At 34.6% G+C, this 21,576-nt stretch overlaps 1 protein-coding gene and 1 long non-coding RNA gene across 4 annotated transcripts; one reads left to right on the forward strand and one right to left on the reverse strand.

The window, feature by feature from the left end:
- The first annotated feature begins 660 nt into the window (after positions 1–660).
- On the forward strand, positions 661–2,795 carry LOC110797303 (uncharacterized). Its single transcript, XM_022002407.2, has 2 exons — positions 661–1,327; positions 2,160–2,795. The coding sequence occupies exons 1-2, from the start codon at positions 860–862 to the stop codon at positions 2,220–2,222; spliced, it is 531 nt and encodes a 176-aa protein (XP_021858099.1). The 5' UTR covers positions 661–859; the 3' UTR covers positions 2,223–2,795.
- A 12,072-nt stretch (positions 2,796–14,867) lies between these two features.
- On the reverse strand, positions 14,868–20,982 carry LOC110797304 (uncharacterized). 3 transcript variants are annotated; one of them, XR_008920669.1, is made up of 5 exons: positions 20,683–20,982; positions 20,452–20,508; positions 19,613–19,722; positions 18,417–18,610; positions 14,868–15,818 (listed from the first exon to the last, which is right to left on the reverse strand). It is a non-coding gene; the product is annotated as an uncharacterized lncRNA (long non-coding RNA). The 3 variants fall into 3 exon arrangements; XR_002535806.2 differs by lacking the exon at positions 19,613–19,722 and having other exon boundaries at positions 20,683–20,971; XR_008920668.1 differs by lacking the exons at positions 20,452–20,508; positions 20,683–20,982 and having other exon boundaries at positions 19,613–20,442.
- Positions 20,983–21,576: the final 594 nt, after the last annotated feature.

A 21,576-nucleotide genomic window follows, 5' to 3' on the forward strand; every position in this document is an offset into this window, starting at 1 on the left:
ATTCTCACATGGCAATTTGCACCCAAATTTAATTCCCCTTACCACCTGTCAACCAAGTATTTTCCATGTCACCATCTAAATTACCCTTATTTACACATGTCAACGACTCGTAGGTTAAATCTTTGCTCTCTCTTAACCATATTCTTATTGCTTACTCCGTATTAAATTTGATTAAATAAATTAAACCATATCTGAAATATCGGACCATATCAATATTAGATACTCACAGAAAATTCCAATTGCATGTTGGTTAAGTGGTGATTGAGGCTGAACTTGGTAGCGAGAATTCGTGTTCGATCCCCCGCAATAAAAATTGAGAGGGACTGGAACCTATCCACTCAGAACTCGCTCCGATCCGGATTAGCCTTAAAGGTGAACCAGTTGCTAACACCAAATACAAAAAAATACTCACATAAAATATTAAGAGCAAACTAAACCAAATAAACAAAAAAAAACACTCAACAAAAATATTATACCAAACCAAAACAAATCAGATAAGAATAAACCATAAACGAGAAAAATCAGATCAGATCAGATCGGGTAACTAAAGCAAACACCTACCACAGGAGATATTGTGGAACTCGTCGTAGAGGATTGGACAAATTATAAATGGGTCCCATATCCTCACCACCAATAATTGATCATTCTCCTAATCCCCTCTGTATTCCTGCTGGCACACCCCCTCTCCCTCCCTCCTCCTCCTCTTCTTCTTCTCCCTCTCTTCCCCTGTTTTCCCCCCTCATTTTCCCAGTCCCCTGTTTCTCTCTCTTCATTTCTTAAACCCTAAAAAAACCCCTCTATTCGTTCTATGATATCAACACCATAGACACCCAACCATAGAATTAAAAAAAATTAAAAAATGACACCCACAAATTCAATAACACGGTGGTTATTCATTGCCATCGCCGTCATATCAACATTCGCCACCGTCTCCTCTTTACAATTGAATTCGATATACGATGTTTTGGATTCGAAAGGGTTACCCAAGGGATTATTCCCCAAAGGGGTGACGAATTTTACAGTCGGAGAAGACGGGAGGTTTGAAGTTTATTTAGATCAAGCTTGTGATGCGAAGTTTGAGAGTGAATTACACTACGAAAAGAATGTTGCAGGGTGGATTAGTTTCGGGCAGATCGGGAATTTGACCGGTATGTCTGCTCAGGATCTATTTCTATGGTTTCCGGTCAAAGGGATCCGAGTTGATGTTCCGAGTTCCGGTGTTATTTATTTCGATGTCGGTGTTGTTCGTAAGCAGTTTTCTCTCTCCTTGTTTGAAACGCCGAGAGAGTGTGTCGCCGCCTCGCATCCCGCTGATATATTCTCCAAAGTATGATGATTTCTGTTTGCCCCTTTTGATTAATTAATTCATTTACCCATTTTCGGGTTTTCAATTACTGCATATTTATTTATCGGGTTTAGGTTTACCGTGCCACCGGTTGTACCTTATCGCGTGGCACTAAGCCTTGGTTTCAGTAAGTTCGGGTTAGTTGATTTTGGCACACTCATGTCAGTGTAGCGCGGTTTTCTATTTATGTTCTCACATAAAGTGTGCCAAATCACGACTTGATAACAGGTGTGCCTAAATTAATTTCCGAAATTGTTGTGGTTAGGAGTAAGAAAAAAGTTGTTGCCAAAATACATGGACAACTTTGTGCTTTAAGTGAACTTAATATACACTACCCTACTAAATTGACCAAATTACAACTAAACTAAATATAGTATAGAACTATTTAGATGGATGTTAGTGGTGTGGAGCTTTCTAGTTGTTAAAATGCCGGGAATTATTGTTTTGGTGGTTAATTGACAAAAATGATTATGGCACACCAAATTTCATTTTAGCACACCCATTATAAGAAAGTTTTTCGTGTTCTATTCACAAGTGTTGTGCCAATATCAGTTTAATTACTTTTTTTGTTATATACTTGTATATCATAATACAGTTTTTCGTGCTCTATTCACAAATGGTGTGCCAAAATCAATTTCATTAATTAATTGTTATATACTTGTATATCATAATAGTGTTTTGCCTGCTCTATTCACAAGTGGTGTGCCAAAATCAATTTCATTAACTAATTGTTATGTACTTGTATATCACAATACAGTTTTTCGTGCTCTATTCACAAATTGCTGATGGAAAAATAATTGTTTTGGTTTTGCAGAAATTGAGTGGAGTTCTACGGTACGGTTTGGATTGGTGGAAGAGTGGAGGAATGGTTGTGTAGAGTTCTTTTGGAGGAAATAATTGAATCAGTTTTTATTCATCATCTTATCATCATCATCATCATCAGTCCATTGTACATTGTGTTGTTAGAGGTTTTCTGGGTTTTCCATGATCCAGTAACCTTTTGCTTGCAGTTTTTCTGTATAGGCACGCAGCAGTCGGTTGGCGAAAAACTAGTTTTCTTCTTCTTGCTATTATTCTTGTCTAAAAAGCAATTTTGGCCGTCTTTGAGTTTGGATTATTGAGTAAATATTTGGGAAATTGAATGAAGTTCTTCGTATGGAGCATGGAGGAGGAAGAGGAGAAACCGCGAAAATCAAAATCGCAACATTTATTATATACAACAAGGAGATCGATCAAAGCAATGTGGATAACAATCCTGTCATGCCAAAAGAATTTGCTCTCTGTATGTCTACAATTCTTAGCTCATTGAGCAGTTTGTCTCCTCATGTAGTGTCAATAGTAGTCGTCGTTGAGAAAATAAAACAATTTATACATGATCCTTTATAGTTATAATCATCATAATAATGAACCAAATGAATAAGTATTATTTCAATTTATTACATTTCAATTATACCTTGTGCAATTCCTTCAATAACACCAAGTTTCTTGTTCATAATCTCTTGTTTTCTCAATAATGCATGTGCTTTCTCTGTTTTTCTTTTAGTAAATTTGTGCTATTTGGTCTCCAATTCTGCAAGCTAGATGTTGTTTTAGTCTCAAAGTGTCCTTAATTGTTACATGTCTCCATGGTTCAATATCTCCATTGATTGTCTCGTGATTAAATATCCCTGTTCTTCTGAGTTTTATTTGGCTGAACTGAACTGAATGAAACTGGAATATAAAGTCTTAAAGAATAGGGTCTATGTCTTATATTCGATGTTTCTAATTCTGCAAGTTATTAGATCTCCAATGTGCAAGCTAAATGTTGTTTTAGTCGCGAAGTTTCATTACTTGTTACATACATGTCCCATGGTTCAATGTCTCCATCGATTGTCTCAGATGAAATGTATAGGTCGTTCTATGACCCTGTTTTTCTTCAGAGCACTATTTAGCTGAACTTAACTAAATTGAATGAAATTGAAATAAGGTCCAAAAGATCAAAGTCTATGTCTCATCTCCTATGTTTCATGATTATGATGGTGTAAAAATTGAATGGTAGTATGCACGAAATTTCTATAGAAAAACACATCGAAAATGTCTTTGTGTTATTATTAGTTGATAAGTTTGAATACTTTTGTTGGTTTGTTCTTCTGTCCCACTAGTTGAACTGGCAGCTCATGCCCAGTTTTGGATGGCTTAGACATTATTATTCCATCCACCTGTATTCTTCTGTACAAATTTGTAATGATACTACTACTACTACTTTTTTTTTTTTTTGACAACAACTACTACTACTCCTATAGCACCTAGTTTGAATGATTCTACAATGATTGTTTTTCCGAATACTATCATTGTAAGTTTGTAACATACTCCGTACTCTATACTAGCAAGTTTAGCAACCATTACCACATAATTCTCAAGTTGGAATTCTGCGATTAGGGTTGCTTTGTTACAACGGTAAAACTTTTCATTACATATTTACATTTTACAGGCGCATATTAGGGATACTGTTAGTGTTTGTGATCGTAATTAAAGAATTATTTAGATGACACTTTTCATTATATATTTACTGGCGCATGTTAGGGATACTGTTAGTGTTTGTGATCAAGTTTAGAGAGTTGTTTAGATGACACTTTTCATTATATATTTACCGGCGCATATTAGGGATACTGTTAATGTTTGTGATCGCGATTGAAGAGTTATTTATATGCTACTTTTCATTATATATTTACTGACGCATATTAAGAATATTGTTAGTGTTTATAATCGTGATTGGAGAGTTATGTTGTTGTTTAGTTGTATTTGGAGTATACATTTGATTCCCTCTTAATGTGAGAGAGTTATCAAAGATGTGACCTTGGGGTGGGGGGGTAAACTTTTGCAACAATTGGAATTATTCTGCAGGTATAAATAGGTTAATTTGGGACACTATTACTCTATAAAGATGTTGACTTCCATTTATTGAAGATTCTTTAAAAAAAAATGTCGAGTTGTCAATTAATGCCCAGTTGGCTTTTGTGCTTATCTTAGTTACGTGATAAGTTGATAAGCACAAAGAGCAGGGGATCTACCGATCTAGGTTGCGTATTCACTTTACAACTTCTTTGAGTTACCCACTAGTCCACTACTAACCTCTATCACCGTTTTGACAAGTTATTAAGGAATCAAGACATACTATAAGACAAACTAATTTAGAAAATTATGAATGTAAAGACTAATCTGGAATAGAGGAGTAGTACTGTGTTTTAAAAGGTTCTCGATTTTTTGACTTTGTTTTCTAAACAATTAAAATCGATGTATAGTGAGACAGACGTGACTTTATATTATGTGTCATTTCAAAAATGTACTCCCTCTGTCTCGGAATACTCGACCCGGTTTGACCGGCACAGAGTTTAAGGGATTTAAATTGACTTATTTAATTTAATAGGTAGTAGTTGATAGTGGGGTATTATTTTAATGTAGTTAGTAGGAAATATGTAAAGGGGTGGGGTTGGGGAGAGTAGGGGTTGAATTTTTAATTATTTTTTGTATGGAGTAGGGGGTAGGTGGGTTAATAGGGGTGGAGTGAGAAATAATATAATATTGTTAGAATATTTCCATTTTTAGAAACAGGTCAAGTATTAAGGGACGGCCCAATAAGGAAAACAGGTCAAGTATTCCGGAACGGAGGGAGTATTTAATATGTGTACTTCCTTCGTCTCTACAATGATAAAATGGAATATTTAGTAATCTCACCAAATAAATACATTCAATATGACCTATATACAAGAACACATGGAGTCTACCTCAAGCAGAAGGGCTCTTAAATTTATATTTCTCTTTTTCTTACCTTTATAAAAAAAATAATTATAAAATTGAATCGAAGTGAGTATAAATAGAAATACTTTGTATAATTGATAAAAATTATGTGAGTGAGAGTTGGGGACAAAATCTAGGACATCGACATGTAGTTTCGGTGATTGGACCCGACTACTTGGTGGGAGCTTATGCAACTCACATGGGATTGTGAATGTTTTTTCAACAAGACAAAAATTATGTTGCAAACTCGATACTCTTTCTTATTTTATTTGATTAAATCATTGATTATAATATCATACCTCTCTAGCTCTCCTTATTATTTGAGTAAGTCGTATCATTATATCACAAGTTACGAATGAATTAGTATTCTAGTACGGAGTATGTCACTTTCTTGCAAATGGAGGTTGTTGAATGAAATATTGTTTAGCTTTTTGATCTGGACATCATTATCAGTGGCTCTGTTTGATCATTCTTTCAACAACAAAAATATATTTTAAATAAAAAATTCTGTTGCATTTTGCAAAGTAGCAACTTGTATTAGTATAATGTATGCTAATCAAATATATTATTTCCTTTAATCAAGTACATTAACCTAGCGTAGATGACATACCGTGATTTTGTTGTTGGTGCAATGGATGATCATCCAAGAGGAACGCGTAATTCAGTTGTTTCTCTTCGGGTGACATAAACCATAATGATTTTAAGCCCCGTCTATATTACTTATTTTTAAAAAACAAGTTCAGATAAGATATAAATTCATGAAAAATGAGGGCTACTCAAGTACAATTTATTAGAGGTGAGCATGAGTCGGATACCAGAACTGATAGCGTTATCTGATCGGGGGAATCAATAACCAATATGCTAAAATTGATAACCATGATCCGAACGGATTAGTTTGAGTATCCGTAGTACGAGTATCCAAACTTTCAGTCTGGATATCGGATTCCCGATATGATATCCAATTGGAAAAAATAGACTTTATAACTAGATTTTTATAATATCATTCAACACCAAATACTAAAAGGGGGGGGGGGGGATCAAAAAATGCTTATGAGATCGTTATCTGGTACCGTAAAATAACCATAATCATACCTGATTCCCAAATTTCGGATCGGGCACCTAACGATAACCATATCAGTTCGTGTACCCACTTTTTCTAACCAGATAAGTTTTTGGTTTTTCGGATAATTTAAATTGTAGAATTCATATAAGTTCATAGAAAAAAAAGAAGTAAAAATCAGGTGATAAGCATATACTACGTGATCCACAGTTCATCCCTTGTTAACTAATCCATTCGTATTTATTTAAGGGACAAACTTGCCTTTTTCGGCCGTATTTATTTAAGAGATACACTTATCATTTATAGTAATTTATCAACCCCATCATCTAATTAAATAATATATCTAATTTATTCTATGACATACTATCCTATTAAACAAATAATTTCAGAAACTCACCCCACCTCCCACCCCAAAATGACATGATCCCTACTTGTTTACTTATTAAAATATCTATCCAACCCCACTTGCTTTATTATTTTATTTCATCCAACTCTTCTTATTAATACCCGTGTCCGACCAAGTGTATCTCTTAAATAAATACGGAGGGAGTAATAACTATTTGGTGGCGATTGAGGTTAAAAGATCATGGGATTCTCCTACGATGAATGAGAGACAAATCTCTCTAGCTCTAGCTCTAGCTCTAGCTCTAGTAGTCTAGTCCATGTACGTACTTATGGCGTTTAACCTTCGTCATTTTCTAAGTCTATACTCTATAGTCACTTACCGCGATTATTGCCGTGTTTTTTGTTCTACAATGTGTTTTATGAAGCAGATATATTCTTGTTGGATTATTAATAATGATGTGTACCTGCAAAATTGAAGATGAATTCCTAATTAGGTGAAGCAGTTTTCATGTGCCATGAAGATGGGTGATGTTGATATAGCTTTGACAATAATGGCTGGTACGTACGTACATGAAATCAGAGCCGTTGATGGTATCAAATCAATGGTTTGTGATGAAGAAGAGAGGATTTGTGTGTGGTTGGGTTGTAGACTTGTAGTAGAATAGATTATAGCTGCTTGGTTAGGGTGGTTGGTCGTTTGAAAAGCTGGTTTGTCAAATTTAGTAACAAAAAGCTGTTGACCATGGGTTTTTACGTTCCACTAATTTATTAGCTTTTTCGTGTCAATAAACAGAGTTCAACTTTTACCAATCATTGGAAACTTTGTTCTTTACTTTCACTTTTTCTTGTGTGTTCTATTTTAAATCACTGGTGAAACAGTTTGTTGATTGCTAACCACACTAGTGTATTCTGAACTAGTCAACGATTCCACGTTTGTGCAAACTGTTAACAATTGGGTAAAAAATCCCCACAATTATTAGGCGTACAGTTGTATAGAGGTACATTTAGAGATGGCAATGTGTCCAAGATCCGACCCAGATTCGGTTGAACCCGATCTATTTTTTAGGGTTTGGATCCAAAAAAGTTAGACTCTTTGGATCTGGGACGGGTTTGGGCCCGGGTCCAAGAATTAAAGACCCAGATCCGACCCACAGACCCATGCATATAATTATATTTTTTTTTAAAAATATAATTCAATCTTTATGTGCTAAACTTTATTCAGTTCTTATGATACTAAACTATATACTTTGTAAAAATTATTTTACGTGACATATAAATAATAATATTAGAAACTTAAATACATATTGTATTACAAGGCTAATATGGTATTTTTTTCCTAAACAAAATTAACGAATATTCCATATTTAGTGATTTTATTAAAGGAACGTTACATTTACGTACAAAAAAATGGGCGAAAAAATTACGTAATATAAGAAAAACGAGGGATAATTTTTTTGGAAAAGAAATATGCTTAGACCCATTTAGGACCCAGATCTGATCCTAGACCCATTAGACCAAGTGGATTTGGATCTGGATCTGATTTTTTTGGACCCAACGGGTCTGGGTCAGATCTAGATCCACCTCTTAAAAAGCGAGTCTGGGTCTGGATCCCATCAAACCCGGACCAAATCCGACCCATTGCCATCCCTAGGTACACTATACACCTTCTCATATTTTCTAGATCTTCTTATTTTTTTCTTTTTCTGGAAATGAAAATACCAACGACACCTCAAAATATAAGTCGTATGATCCAGGCGCCGTTTTCTACATCGACATATTAAATTTTAGAGATATAGTTTGACAATCGGGCTAGTTAATCGACTACCCAAGCACCAAATTCAAAATTGGCAAAAACCGTGAATGAAACTAATTAACACTTTGTAAGTATCTCCAATGGTAAGCTAATTTGATAATTAGCTTATTATGCCACATAAGATTTCAAGCTATTTCATTGTCTAGCTAACTTGTGCTCCAATGGCTAGCAAATAGATTGTTATTTAAATTGGTCTCACATGTCCCACTTGTCAATTAATTATTGGCAACTTTTGAGAGCTAGTTGTCAAGCAACTTAGCTTGTTTAAAGCTAATTTGCTTGGACAAGCTAATTTATTATTTTCACTCCAATGGTCTAGCTATTAGCTTGAAACTTTTATAAATTTCAAGTTAGTCCTTAGCTACAACCATTGGAGATGCTCTAACCACAACATTGGGGAGATCGTGTGGAATTGCACACTTAGCTACACGCGCTAAGGTTCAGACGTGTTTATGTAGGATTTTATTTTTTATTTTTTATAATAAGGAAAGAGAAATCAGTTTAATGTCCGGGCTAATCTATAGCATCCTTATGGAGTTATGGATGATGAGGTAGAGGGAATGGTCCAAAAACAAAAACCACAATGACATGGAATAACAAGAAATTCTTTTTGCTACCATAAAATCCGTCGCTTGATTAGCTTCCCAGTAACAACATTTGATCATAAAATCTTCGAATTGTAGGATGGTTTGGGCTTTATCTAGTTTTATCAACTCAATAATAACAAACTTTTACAGACTCTTCCATTCTGATTAACAACCTACATATCTCCGAGAAGTAAGGTGGAGCGATCTCAAGTCTAAGAAGCTCACTATTGGCAAGAGCATATATAGATATGGTAATCCGTCTTAGAGCTTATCTGGTTGAACCAGATTAGATTTTCTTTGTTTCTTTTCATTATATAGTTTTTCTTACTTTTCTTGTAACTTTAGGGTATGTCAAAAAATAAAAATTGTTGGGGAGATTCTTTTCTATAATAAGGTTTTGGCTTAACGCACTTTAAAATTAGTAGTTCTAGTTCTTTCTCTTCTATCACGTCTCATATATGGACCACCATTTGTTTTTTTATTTATATTGATGCTTGTATATTGACTTAAGTTGTTGTGTTGCATGTGTTTTCTTGCTAAACCTCGTCACCTCCAAATTTAGTTGTAAAATAACTTCTACCTTGTTGAACTCCATCCAAGCACGCAGGAATCTCTAGTTTTCCTCTTCAAGGAAAGGGTCAATCTCAAGTTCTTAACAAACCAATCTACTCAGTTTTGTCCAATCTATTTATAAGAATCGTGAAAAACCCAATATCTAAGATGAACCCTCAAATGAACTACCCTCTTACCCTGTCTTTTTATGGGGTATTTGATTTGTACGATGGTATGTGGTTGAAATCATGAATTATATTATTAAACTGGTATGAGTTTGAAACTTGATTATAACACGTGTTTGGTTTGGGAATGAGTTTAAAACTCTTTTAATTGTCAACCAAAAACACAATATGCGTTTAAACCATTCTAAACCTATGTACCTCATACCCAGAATTCGCGAACCAAACACCCTCTATCTTACCAAAAGTAGTTGTCACGTTAATAGTAAAATTATTTAAACTCTAGGTCACGGGTTTAAACCTTAGCAAACTATATTTGGTTTTTTTTTTTTTTAATGTATATGAAGATTACATGGAGCGAACTACCCATAAGTAGAGCGCCACGTGTCACGTATACTTTCTCTTAAACGTCTTTTAATATATAGTATAGATATCAGCTACTCTGTACATTTTAGAGGGTGTAGAAAAGGTGTGTATGAACACATGGTTTGGCAAGCCTATATCAAGGCCAGTAATTCACGTTACATACGGTCATTGGGTCGAATTATCCACATCTCGTTTGAACCCAGTTGATTTTTGAGTCAACCGGATTTGGCTGGGGTTGGCAATTTCTGACTTGACCCGATAATCTGACTCGAACTCAACCTGAATTTATTGAGGGAAACCTAAACACGACCTGAGCCGAACCTGAACGACCCGAATTCATTTTAATTTGACATGTTTGTCATATTTTGTAGTAGTATCTAGTTTTACACTATCTATCTATTTATATATCTATTATATTATACTAAAATAGACACCACGAATGAAACATGTCTCTTCGTGGTGCAAATTTTCCCGCAAAAAACTCTTTCCTTAAAAACTATATCTACTTTATTCTTTTTTATTTTCTATCTTTTTTATAAACCGTTTATGTGTAGCAAAAAAATATTGGAATATAAAATATGAAAATTAATAGATACTAATTTGCTTAAAATGATTTTGGTAATATTTTAGTCAACTAGATATATCAAATGGAAAAATTAGCATATTAAGTATATAAAATATGTAATACGTATAGGATGAAAGTTTCATACGAAGTATTAAATTACGGAATATTAAATGAGCATGTTCAAGATTTATTTAATTATGCATTTGCTTTATGAGGAGAAACATATCAGTTAAACATTTTATTAAAAATAATAATTTTAATATCCGTGCGTGCACGAGATCTAATCTGATTTTTTAAAATATTTTAGACACCCGAAATTGATCTAAAACCCCAAAACCCATTCCAATCCAATCCAATCCAATCCAACCCATCAACTCAAATTGCCGTCATTAGATCCGACCCATTTTGTAATGGCAACATTAGTGTTTTAGTGTTCCAAGTAATCTACTACGAAGTACTATTTTTCTCTCATCTTTGGGCTTGGCCCTTCTTATCTCAATACTTGGATATGGGCCAGATCATCATATTGCTTGCGTCAATGGAAAGAGCTCAATATCATGGTATGTGTTTCAACCTCGGACACTTGCCATTGTATTCAACTGATGTCGGCCAAACAACACCTTAATATATACTCCGTACATCCGAATGAACAAAATTCAAATGGAACAATGATAACTCAAACATGAAACATGAAACATGAAACAAGAAATTTATTACCACTCCAAACCCAAGATTTTAATGCATTACTAGTACAAAAGAAGTGAAGATTTACTTGGGACAATTTGGGATGCCACATTTTGCAGGAAGGGCCAAGAAAAGGTCCTTATCAATGCCATACTGTAGCAATGAAGTTAAGATTGTGAATATAATGATACGGCTTACCCTAATACGGGTGCCTGGGACTCATATATATAATAATATCATACAGTAGTACAATTACGAGTATACCCTTAGTATCCTCTATTACACCCCTCAATCTGTGCAGGGAAACCACGTGCAGATTGGATCTTAAAAACTGACATGACAAACCTTTCGTAAAAATGTCAGCGACTTGTAACTCAGTAGGGACATAACGTACAACACCAAGTACGAAAATACAGAGTATCAAAGAAACAAATTGTTTCTCTAAGGAAATTCATAAATCATAAAATGAATCTATTTTGTTTTCCATGATTTCATTCTCTTTTTCAACACTTGGATCATTTAAATTGTTAGCCTAATTGATTATTAAATTGATTTTTGATGTATCAACTTGTTTCCTTAAGTATTATAGATTCTTACTACTTCTTTCGTTACGTAGAGATCTTCAAGTGAGTCACATTAATTGATCATGACTTTATCACTTCATATTTGGGTCAGCTTGGGCTCGGTTTGAATTAACCGGTTTAATTTTGTTTGGGTCTAGTTTGATTCGGTTTTGGGTCGGATTCTTGTGAAATTTTAACGAATAGGCGTTTCATTTGGTCTAACGGTTAACTGTCAACATGTCTTTTACAATAATTTGTAAACTGTCAACCTAATAATTTTTTTTGTAAATCTAGCTAATCCATAATTTTATTATTAATATGATCTTGCCCGAATGAAATTATCTTTACTAACTTGATATATTGATTGAAACTAATGTAATGATTCATGTCGGGTTAATTGCGTATCGATAATGATTTCGACTCAGGTTTAAAAAAGTGGAATTTTGGTTCGGATTAATTCATTCAGCCTCAGGTCTATAATAGTGTGGGTCAAATCAATTTCGAGTTTCATCGGGTCAAATTAATTGGAGTTGTTATCACCTTAATCGAGTGACTGTTATTATCAAGTCAGATGTATGCATGTTCCAATCCGTTCGGTTTAGGAAAATTTGGTAATATTAATCCAACCTTTGACCGATTTTCTTTTATTAAGCCCACCTACGACATATTTTTTAATAATCCCACCTTTATTACCCAACAACTTTTATTGGGCCCAACAGGTCATAAAACTGTTGTAAGCGGCATTATTTCTCTACATGGCAGTACTCCCTCTCGATATATTCAGTCATCATCATCAATTCATCACCATCTCGTTGACTTTTTCACCGATTACCGGCCACTTAAGCCCAATAAAAATCGTCGGTAGTAAAGGTGGGATTATTAAAAAAATATGTCGTAGGTGGGATTAATAAAAGAAAATCGGCCAAAGGTTGGATTAATATTACCAAATTTTCCTTCGGTTTTAGAAATATCGGATATTAGATTTCTTGACACGGTTGTGAATCGGGTTCAGATCTTGAGTCTTGAATTGGCTGGTTAAACCGGATGTTAGGTTAATAACAGATAATTTAAGTTCAAAGAGCTTAATTACGCGAACATACTAGGGTAAGATTATAGTTGAATTCGGTGAGTTTCTCGAGTTAGGTCACTTTTAACGACACTACCAAATACTAATAATGCCAATGAACAACCCTTAAGTGTGAAAACATTAGAATTTAGATACACCTGTTATGCAAAAATTATGTATATTACATAAAAATTATGCAAACTGAGGATCTAATGTGTCTCGAATTAAAACTAAATACTTCGTACTACATCATAAACCATAAAATCGTAAATGAAAATTTTGACGTTTTGATCACAAAAAGAAGTTGATGCTCATATTTTTCACCTGTTGTAAAATCTTGCTTTTGCCATTAGAATTTAGATACACCTGGAATATCTAAAAGAGGTTCTATGTTCCCGTTCTCAAAGTCATAAAACCACGCTTATAATATCACTAGCTCAATGTTTAAAAACACGTACTCGTATAACGATTGAGTGCGTAAAAGCTACTCGGAAAAAGAAAAAAAAAGATAAGAATGATAATGTAAGATATGCATAAATAGAAGAAATAAGAAATCGAACACCGAGGCCTGACTAGTAGAAATCATTTCAACAATTCTCGACGATTTGCTTCTTTATCGAATTGTAAAGAAAAAAAAATGTACATTGCCAGCATAACCCAAGCATTTAGCGTACCCGTGTGAATTTCTTCTGCAATTGCTATTAGTAGTACTCTAGCTTTAACAGTGTTAACACCGACTTAATTAGTTAGAAACTAATAAGCAAGTTAAAAAAAAGAAAGTTACAAACTAATTATGTGTGCGAATGCGAATGCGAATGAAGTCTTGAACTCATACCCTGTATATAAAAACCCAGAGCAAACGCAAACAATTCTCTTCGTCTTTTTTTTCGTCAAGTCGTCAACCACATTCATCAATACTCCTACTCTGTAATAAAAACTCAGAGCAAACAATTCTCTTCGTCATTTTTTTCGTCAACCATATACTTCATCAATGAAGACTATGATGTTTTGCCACTATGATGTTTTGCCGTCTATGGTAAAATTAATTTAACATCTTCTCTTTCTCTGTTCATCAATTTGAAGCCATCTTTTTCTTGATTAAATGTTGAATTGTTTGCGTAATTTGAACAGCAACTATCTGATGTACCTGAAGGAAGAGAAAGAAGAAAAAATTCTTCTCTATGCTTGCCGAAATTGCCTTCATCAGGTATTATAGCTTTCTCTTTTGAATAATTATCTGGTTATAGTTTTAGGTTTAGGTGTTTTTATCGGAAAAATGTTAATTCGAACTTGTAATTAATTAGGTTTTAGGAAATAGAGAAGAGGATAGTTTCTAATATGATCCTATTTATTAAAGAAAATGTAGTTGTTGGCGGGAATACGTTTAATTTGAGTTTCTTGATGACTCGTCATCTCATGAATATGAATTTGCATGTCAATTTGTCAATAATACGATAATAAATACGATAATAAATAATCTAATTGGACTGAATTTGCATGTCAATTTGTCATAATTATCTGGTTATAGTTTTAGGTTTAGGTGTTTTTGTGCCTCCTTTTAATCATACGATAATAAATAGTCTAATTGGACTGAATTTGCACGTCAATTTGTCATAATTATCTGGTTATAGTTTTAGGTTTAGGTGTTTTTGTGCCTCCTTTTAATCATACGATAATAAATAGTCTAATTGGACTGAATTGGCATGTCAATTTGTCATAATTATCTGGTTATAGTTTTAGGTTTAGGTGTTTTTATACAATAAGTGCCTTACTGCCTCACAATACATGGTCTTTTCGTAACCTAGAGCTTCTTGTCACGTGCTGACTCTTTTACTTAGTCTTACACGCTGCCTACTAGCGTCTCACACCCGTCGGACTAACTAGTCAAGACACTTCGATGCTTGCTCGATGCTAAGTGATGCTACGAAAGCTTTTGTGTGGAAAATGCTAAGGCACCAAGTGTATGGCTTTTAAAGAATGCTTTGTATTGCTTGAGAGAGAATTACAAGTGTTTGATGCTTTGTACAAATGAATGCCAAGACCTATTTATAGTGCCTTGGTGGCCTAGAGACTTCTACTCTAGAATATTCTACAAGGCTCTCTCAAAGGAGCTCTCTATACATTTCTAGAATATTCCTACCTCCTAAGAAAATCAGAAAATACATGGAGGGTTCTAGAAAATACACACAAGTATGTACAAGAGTGTTCTAGAGTCATCCATGCTAGAATGCTCTAGAGAAATCCAAGCTAGAATGCCCAAGTGTATTCTAGAGTCTTCCGGAGGCATTCCAAGGACCTTGCTGCACCATCGGGCCCAAGCGGGCCTCGAAATCCAATTCTGGCCCGACCATTATCTTCATTGGGTCAAAATATGTGGGACCCCCAAGTTTGAGCCCAATCCAAACTCATTTGGTCCACCAAACAGCCCATTATTATGTTACTGTCATAGGCGTGTTCACTGGGAAATTATAGCTAATTCAATATTTTCCTCTATAGGGGGTGGGTGCTCCTCCCTGCTGCCAGCGCCCATGGGTGCCCCTGTGGCCCATGTTGCTGCCTTGCGGCCAAGCGATGCACTACGATGCTGCCTTGGATGCCTTGTTGCCTCGGTGTGGGGACTTTTTAGAGATGGCTCGTGACATTCTACTGCTTAGGAGGCTGCAGATGATAACAATTGCAGCATATACAGAGAAGTTGCTGCAAATCCAACTCAGGTTGTACAAGGTGTTGCTGCAGATCCAACTCTTCCTAGAACCAAGTCTGTCAGCTGTACTCAATGCAATCATGGAGAGGCTGTCTTTTTCCATGTGAGCTTCTAATTCTTCTTTTTCCATTAGCCAAAGATTTATGAGCCTTTTGAGCACTTTACAAACTAAGGTCTTCGCCTCTTCCACCATAATAACAACACTCATCCTAAGAAGAGAAGCACCAGTTGGAGAATTCAGCAATGTGAAGAATAAAAAATTTAACAAAACAAAGAAAGGAAAACAGAAGAGTAGTCTACGCCACACTCACCCTACTGTATTCCTCTAACCAACATGCCTCTTCACAGTTGGAAAGAAATACAAGAACCATATTGGTATTTTCATTTTCAGAAGAAAAAAAATATAATAATAAGATGACGGGGTTTTGTATAACATATAAGGTGCACCCTATTACATTTTCTTTTCACATGCAAGGAGAAAATATGAGAAGGTGTACGGTGCGTCTGGATACGCCTAATTTAATAATTTTCAGGATTTTTCAACCAATAATCGTTAACAGTTTGCACAAACGTGGAGTCGTTGACTACTTCAGAAACACTACTGTCGTTGGAAATCTTAGCAATCAACAAACTGTTTCACCAGTGATTTAAAATAGAACACACAAGAAAAGTGAAAGTAAAGAACAAAGTTTCCAATGATTGGTAAAAGTTGAACTATGTTATTTAACACGAAAAATCAGTAAGGGACAAGACACAATTTTAAAGCCAAGAAAGGATGTAGGCTATGTTAAAAGATCACAACCACCCTGCATAGGCAATCCAATCAGGATAACAAGAAGAAACACCCAGTGAGATGCAAAAACTATCCCAACTCTTATTGCATTTGTTGAGTATTGAAGATGTTTCAGGAGTGTTCTGGCCCATGTCGACTTGGATTGATGGGTTTTATAGGCGGTTATTATGGTATGTACGATGTTGTAGGTATTGTGAGGTGGGCAGGACCTGTTTAGCTTAGGTCTGATCAATTTCTCAAGTCACCAGGTTCTGTTTGGTGAGTACTGTAGGTTAGGGTTGTTTTTTAAAGCAAGTTGACTAGGGTTGACTTTGCCTGCCATCAAATATAAGCTAGCTAGGTTACTTTAACAAATATAATAAGTAGAAACTTATCATCAAAACTGTGACCCAACAACTACCATCAAAACCTTAAAATACGGAGTACTCACAACTTCTTTATGATTAGATTTTATAATGGAGCATTTGGTATGAGAAGTATAAAACTTAAGTTTTTTTTGTTCACCTTATTTCCCCTCAACACAAGCTTGAGCTATATCACCTAGATGGTTTTTCCTAGAATTTAATTACCAAATCGCACAATTATAATAAGCCTTTAAATGTAGTAGTATAACTTCTTTTTAATTTCCTATTATCAAACCTATTTTGATCAGCATTTTGTAAAACTTGTTAAGAGATGAGGTTTCTAATCCATTTCATATGCGGCTATTTTTCAGGAATCTGATCAAAGTATGACTTTGATCTATGTTTGCTGCAATGCGGATTGTGGTCATAGCTGGAGAGCTTGATTGACCCTGTTGTTGCGATATTTTGTATATTTTGTTTCAGGAGAGATTGATTGATTGACCCTATTGATGTTGATCGATATTTTGTATATTTTGTTTCAGGAGAGATTGATTGGATATTTTGTATATTTGAAAACCAAAAGTAGGACTAATTTTGTATATTTGAAAACCAAAAGTAGAACTAATTCTGCTTTGACCTTGTTGTTGCTGATAATTTTGCTAAATGTTTTTTGGTAATATTTTAGTCAAATCCGTATATTAATATGGGAAGCATGTTCACTCGATATGTTGGTCACATTAGATGAAAAAATTTAAATGAGTATATTCAAAATTTTATAATTATGCATTAGTTTTTTTTCTTTTTTTTTTGAGGGGAATTTAGTTAAAAAATTGTCCCTAATGCGTACGTGCGTGGGATCTAATCTAGTTACTGGAAAAGGTGTGTCTAAGTCAAGTCTAATGGTCAATCAGTAGAGGGACGACAAACTAATAGAAAGGTCTAAAGTTATAATGATGAGATTGTAGTTTTATTTACGATGTTGTGGGCGTAATTTTGAATGACATGAGACTGTCAAATAGGGTCATGGTTTGTCATGACTTCATAATTGTAGTTTACTTATATTGGTTAAATGTTTCAAGTAGAAGATTCCAGGTTCGGCTCCTGGCCCCAGCCTTTCTTCTTCTTCTTTTTTAATTTCTTGCATTTTTGGACTGTGATGAATAACAAAACTAAGCAAGTCATCATAACTTTCCAGTTTTTTACTTCTAAGATCTGGCCCTACCTAACAGAACACAAGCTTCTTACACTGTACTAAAGCCTCATACATAACGAGTCATTTACTTGCTAAGCAGATATAATTGCAAACAATAAAAGAACACTCCATATATGATAACCTTCCAATTTCTGTGGAACCTGAAGTGTAAAAAGGATTTGATTCATGCTCTACTCATGCAACCAAACTCTTAAAACTAAGACTTTAAGAAGTTGGAGAAGCCTATGTCATCAAACTTCCACAAACAAATGCTAATCTTTTTACCTCCAACACCCTACTAACTCTTTCCTTTCCTAAATCCCCAAAAACAGTCAGGAATATCATTCCTTGACTATGTTCAACTCACAAGAAAACAGCAACGAAAACATAAAGAAATAGCTCAGTGTAAAAGTGAAACTATTAAAGACAACGAGATGAATACAAGAGTAAGGGCATGAAATAAGATTTCAGAACTTACAGTTCCCAAAGAGCTGAAGTTGGTGGTTTGGTGCATTAGTATTAAGCTGAAAACGATTCTCGTCCAGAAACATAGGAAATGCATGATTGCTATTGTTGCCTCCAAACATTTTGATTGAATAGTGCAACTTAAGATTAAGTTTACAGGCTTCTTCCTTCCAAAATGTTGTCACGGAGAAGGGACACCTGAAGAATCTAAATACAAACATGTGCAGGTCAGATTTCAGAGTAAAAAAAGGCTGGTAACATATGAAACAAGCTTCCAACATATCATAAACTATAGGGATATTCAGTTCAGCTCCTACATGCCAACAAAATTGGATATAGTAAAAGGCAAGAATAGCACTAACAGCCTAACAGGGTAAACTTGGCAAAACAAACAGGGATACTAAGTACCTAGCTCATCTTGGTTACTTTATAAAATTCACAATACCACATAAATAATTCAATTAGATTTTCACTTCTAAATTTAATAGACATTCAGCCCCCTGTCCATTCATGGAATGATGAACACCCAACAAACTTGACCCATAAGAAGGAATAATGATAACATTACAGATTTTCTTATAGTTAACCAATAATTATCATGGAGGAATAGATAAATGTCTATTTCCAACAGGCACATCAAACCCCAAGGTCACGTGATGTACATATGGTCCATGTTTATCTATGGATTTAAGTACAACCACCTTCTATTTTATCTCCCACAACACATGACACACTCGCATACAACATTGAAATATGTCAGGTAAGTTTGATGGGGTTGCTTCTCAAATCACAATCACAAATAAAACTCCTGCTCTTTCTTAAGACGCCATCAAGGCATCAACAGAAAGGTCAGGAGGATAACAACCACAGAACCACTTAAGGGTAAAGATAAACATCTTACTTCAAATTCCCTCACTAGCATACCATAACAACATCCCACAATATATAATTCCAATTTCTAGCAGATACACAGTGCCACAGTGGACTTCCAACATTATCATAATTCACGCAGTAGGTCTGTATATCATATGGCATTGGAATAAGGCACTTCTTAAAGAGAATAAAGAGCCAGTTAAATGAAACAAAATCAAACAGAACAACAATCCTCAAGAATACTCTCATCTATTTATCAAAAGTTAAAATGGTACATAGGAAGATGTGAAGTCCTGAAATATATGTGCATTAACTAGACTTATTGCTTTCCACAACCTTTGTGCCAAGAAGTTTACAGCCTCAGCAAATATTTTCTTCATTCAAGACAGGAAGCCGGTCCATAATCCTGCACACGTTGTCCAGCAGAAGATGGTTGAAGTCTCAACCTCCCCACCCCAGAAGAACAAACAAAGGGATTAAAGCATCACAGGACAAACAAGGAGTTGAGACTAACTCGATAACGGATTAGCGACTAAGAAGTTCAAGTGGTACTTAAAATGACAAAATTTCTAACTTAAGACAGAAATACTGCAACTAAGTTCCAACCACGATTGTTATATCTCCAAACCACAAATAGTGCCATCCAACTTGATTGTCATATGTACCAACATCAAAAAAGCTTCTACCATTATCAATCTCATACTTAGCCTGATTATATAAAATAAACACAAAAGGCAGAATAATAATTTATTTACATCACAGGTAAAAAGGGAAAGTTATGCTACAGATTCAACTAGATGGATAAAAGGGAAAAGCATCATCAGATGATACAACAACCAACTAACACAACTGTAGATGATCATGCTCATCAATTCAGATATACCCTTACTAACCTAAAATCAAGACTTTTCTAAAATCGTAGTAAATCAGCAATTAGATAACCTTAAAGAAATCCATCTTTTGTTAGTCAACCTGGACAAATCAAATGTCCAAAACCTAATAAAAAAACCAACAAACCAAAAAAAAAATATCACCCAAAAACTGAAAAGATTCCTAGATTCCTTCAAAGCAAAAACACAAGTATAGACAATCAAAAAACAGAATATCATCCACATATATCAAAAATCAAGGGGTGATTCATAATTTTCCAGAAAAGAAATTTAATTGCAGATTACCTTCAAAGATTAATCTCCTTTGAATTCAACTTCAGCCGGAAAACTCAAGAACAGATCCTGTCATTACCGTTTATATCAAAATAATTATGGCATACCCCATCAAAGCAAAAAAACAAAAAAATGAACTTCATCCAGAAAGGTTTAATCTTTACCCAGAAAGCAAATTAACCAAGCATTAAAAATAAAAACCAAGAGAAATAATTAGGTATATGAGCTGAAAATACAACAAACCTCAAAAATGGGTGGAAAATATTTACAGAGAAATATAGAGAGAGAAAGGATTATCGGGAAGATCCGTGAAACGCCATAAATAAGATGGTAGAGCTCATAAATTAGCACCCAGAAATGGAAGAAAAAAGGAAGCAGATATGGAAAAGAAAAAGGGGAAAAGGGGGGGAAATTAAGTTGTGGGAATTTTAAGGTGAGGAGAGAGAAAGTGAGAATAATTGGAGTGTGGGAGGAGGTGGGGTGGTGCAGGTGCAGGTGCAGGTGCAGGGTGCCCGTGATGCCGTTGTGTGTTGGGTAATGGTATTGGATTTACGCAAACTCAATTCTTTATTTTCAGAAAATAAAAAAAAATAAAAAAAAATAGGAGGTACAAGAATTACATGATGAATTGCACCAAAAATTTAATAAACTGCATGATGGGAAATGATCAATATTAGTAGCCAGTAGGTACTACGGAGTAACTATTAAACCAACAAGGGAGGCTACATCGCTGGTAACCAGTGGCATAATTACCCCATACCTGGGGTAAAATGGTAATTTCATCTCATGAGTTGAAAAGTCAAACAAAGTACTACATATGTGCAACAATGACAGTAATTAGTACAACAATGACAGTATTTTAATACAACAATGACAGTATTTATGTAAACGATGACAATACTTATATAACACTTGTATACATACTTTTACCCATTCATTTAATATGCAACACTTTTATCCATTTATTTAAGTGGTCTCTTTACTTTTTATATTTCATTACAGTTGTATACATAATTTTCTTTTTTGGGTGATTGTGACAGTATTTTAATACAACAATGACGGTATATATACAACAATGACAATACTTATATTAGAAATGACAGTATATAACAAGTTAACAACACTTTTACACATTTA

This window comes from Spinacia oleracea, chromosome 5 (assembly GCF_020520425.1).
Source record: "Spinacia oleracea cultivar Varoflay chromosome 5, BTI_SOV_V1, whole genome shotgun sequence".
Lineage (NCBI taxonomy): Eukaryota > Viridiplantae > Streptophyta > Magnoliopsida > Caryophyllales > Amaranthaceae > Spinacia > Spinacia oleracea.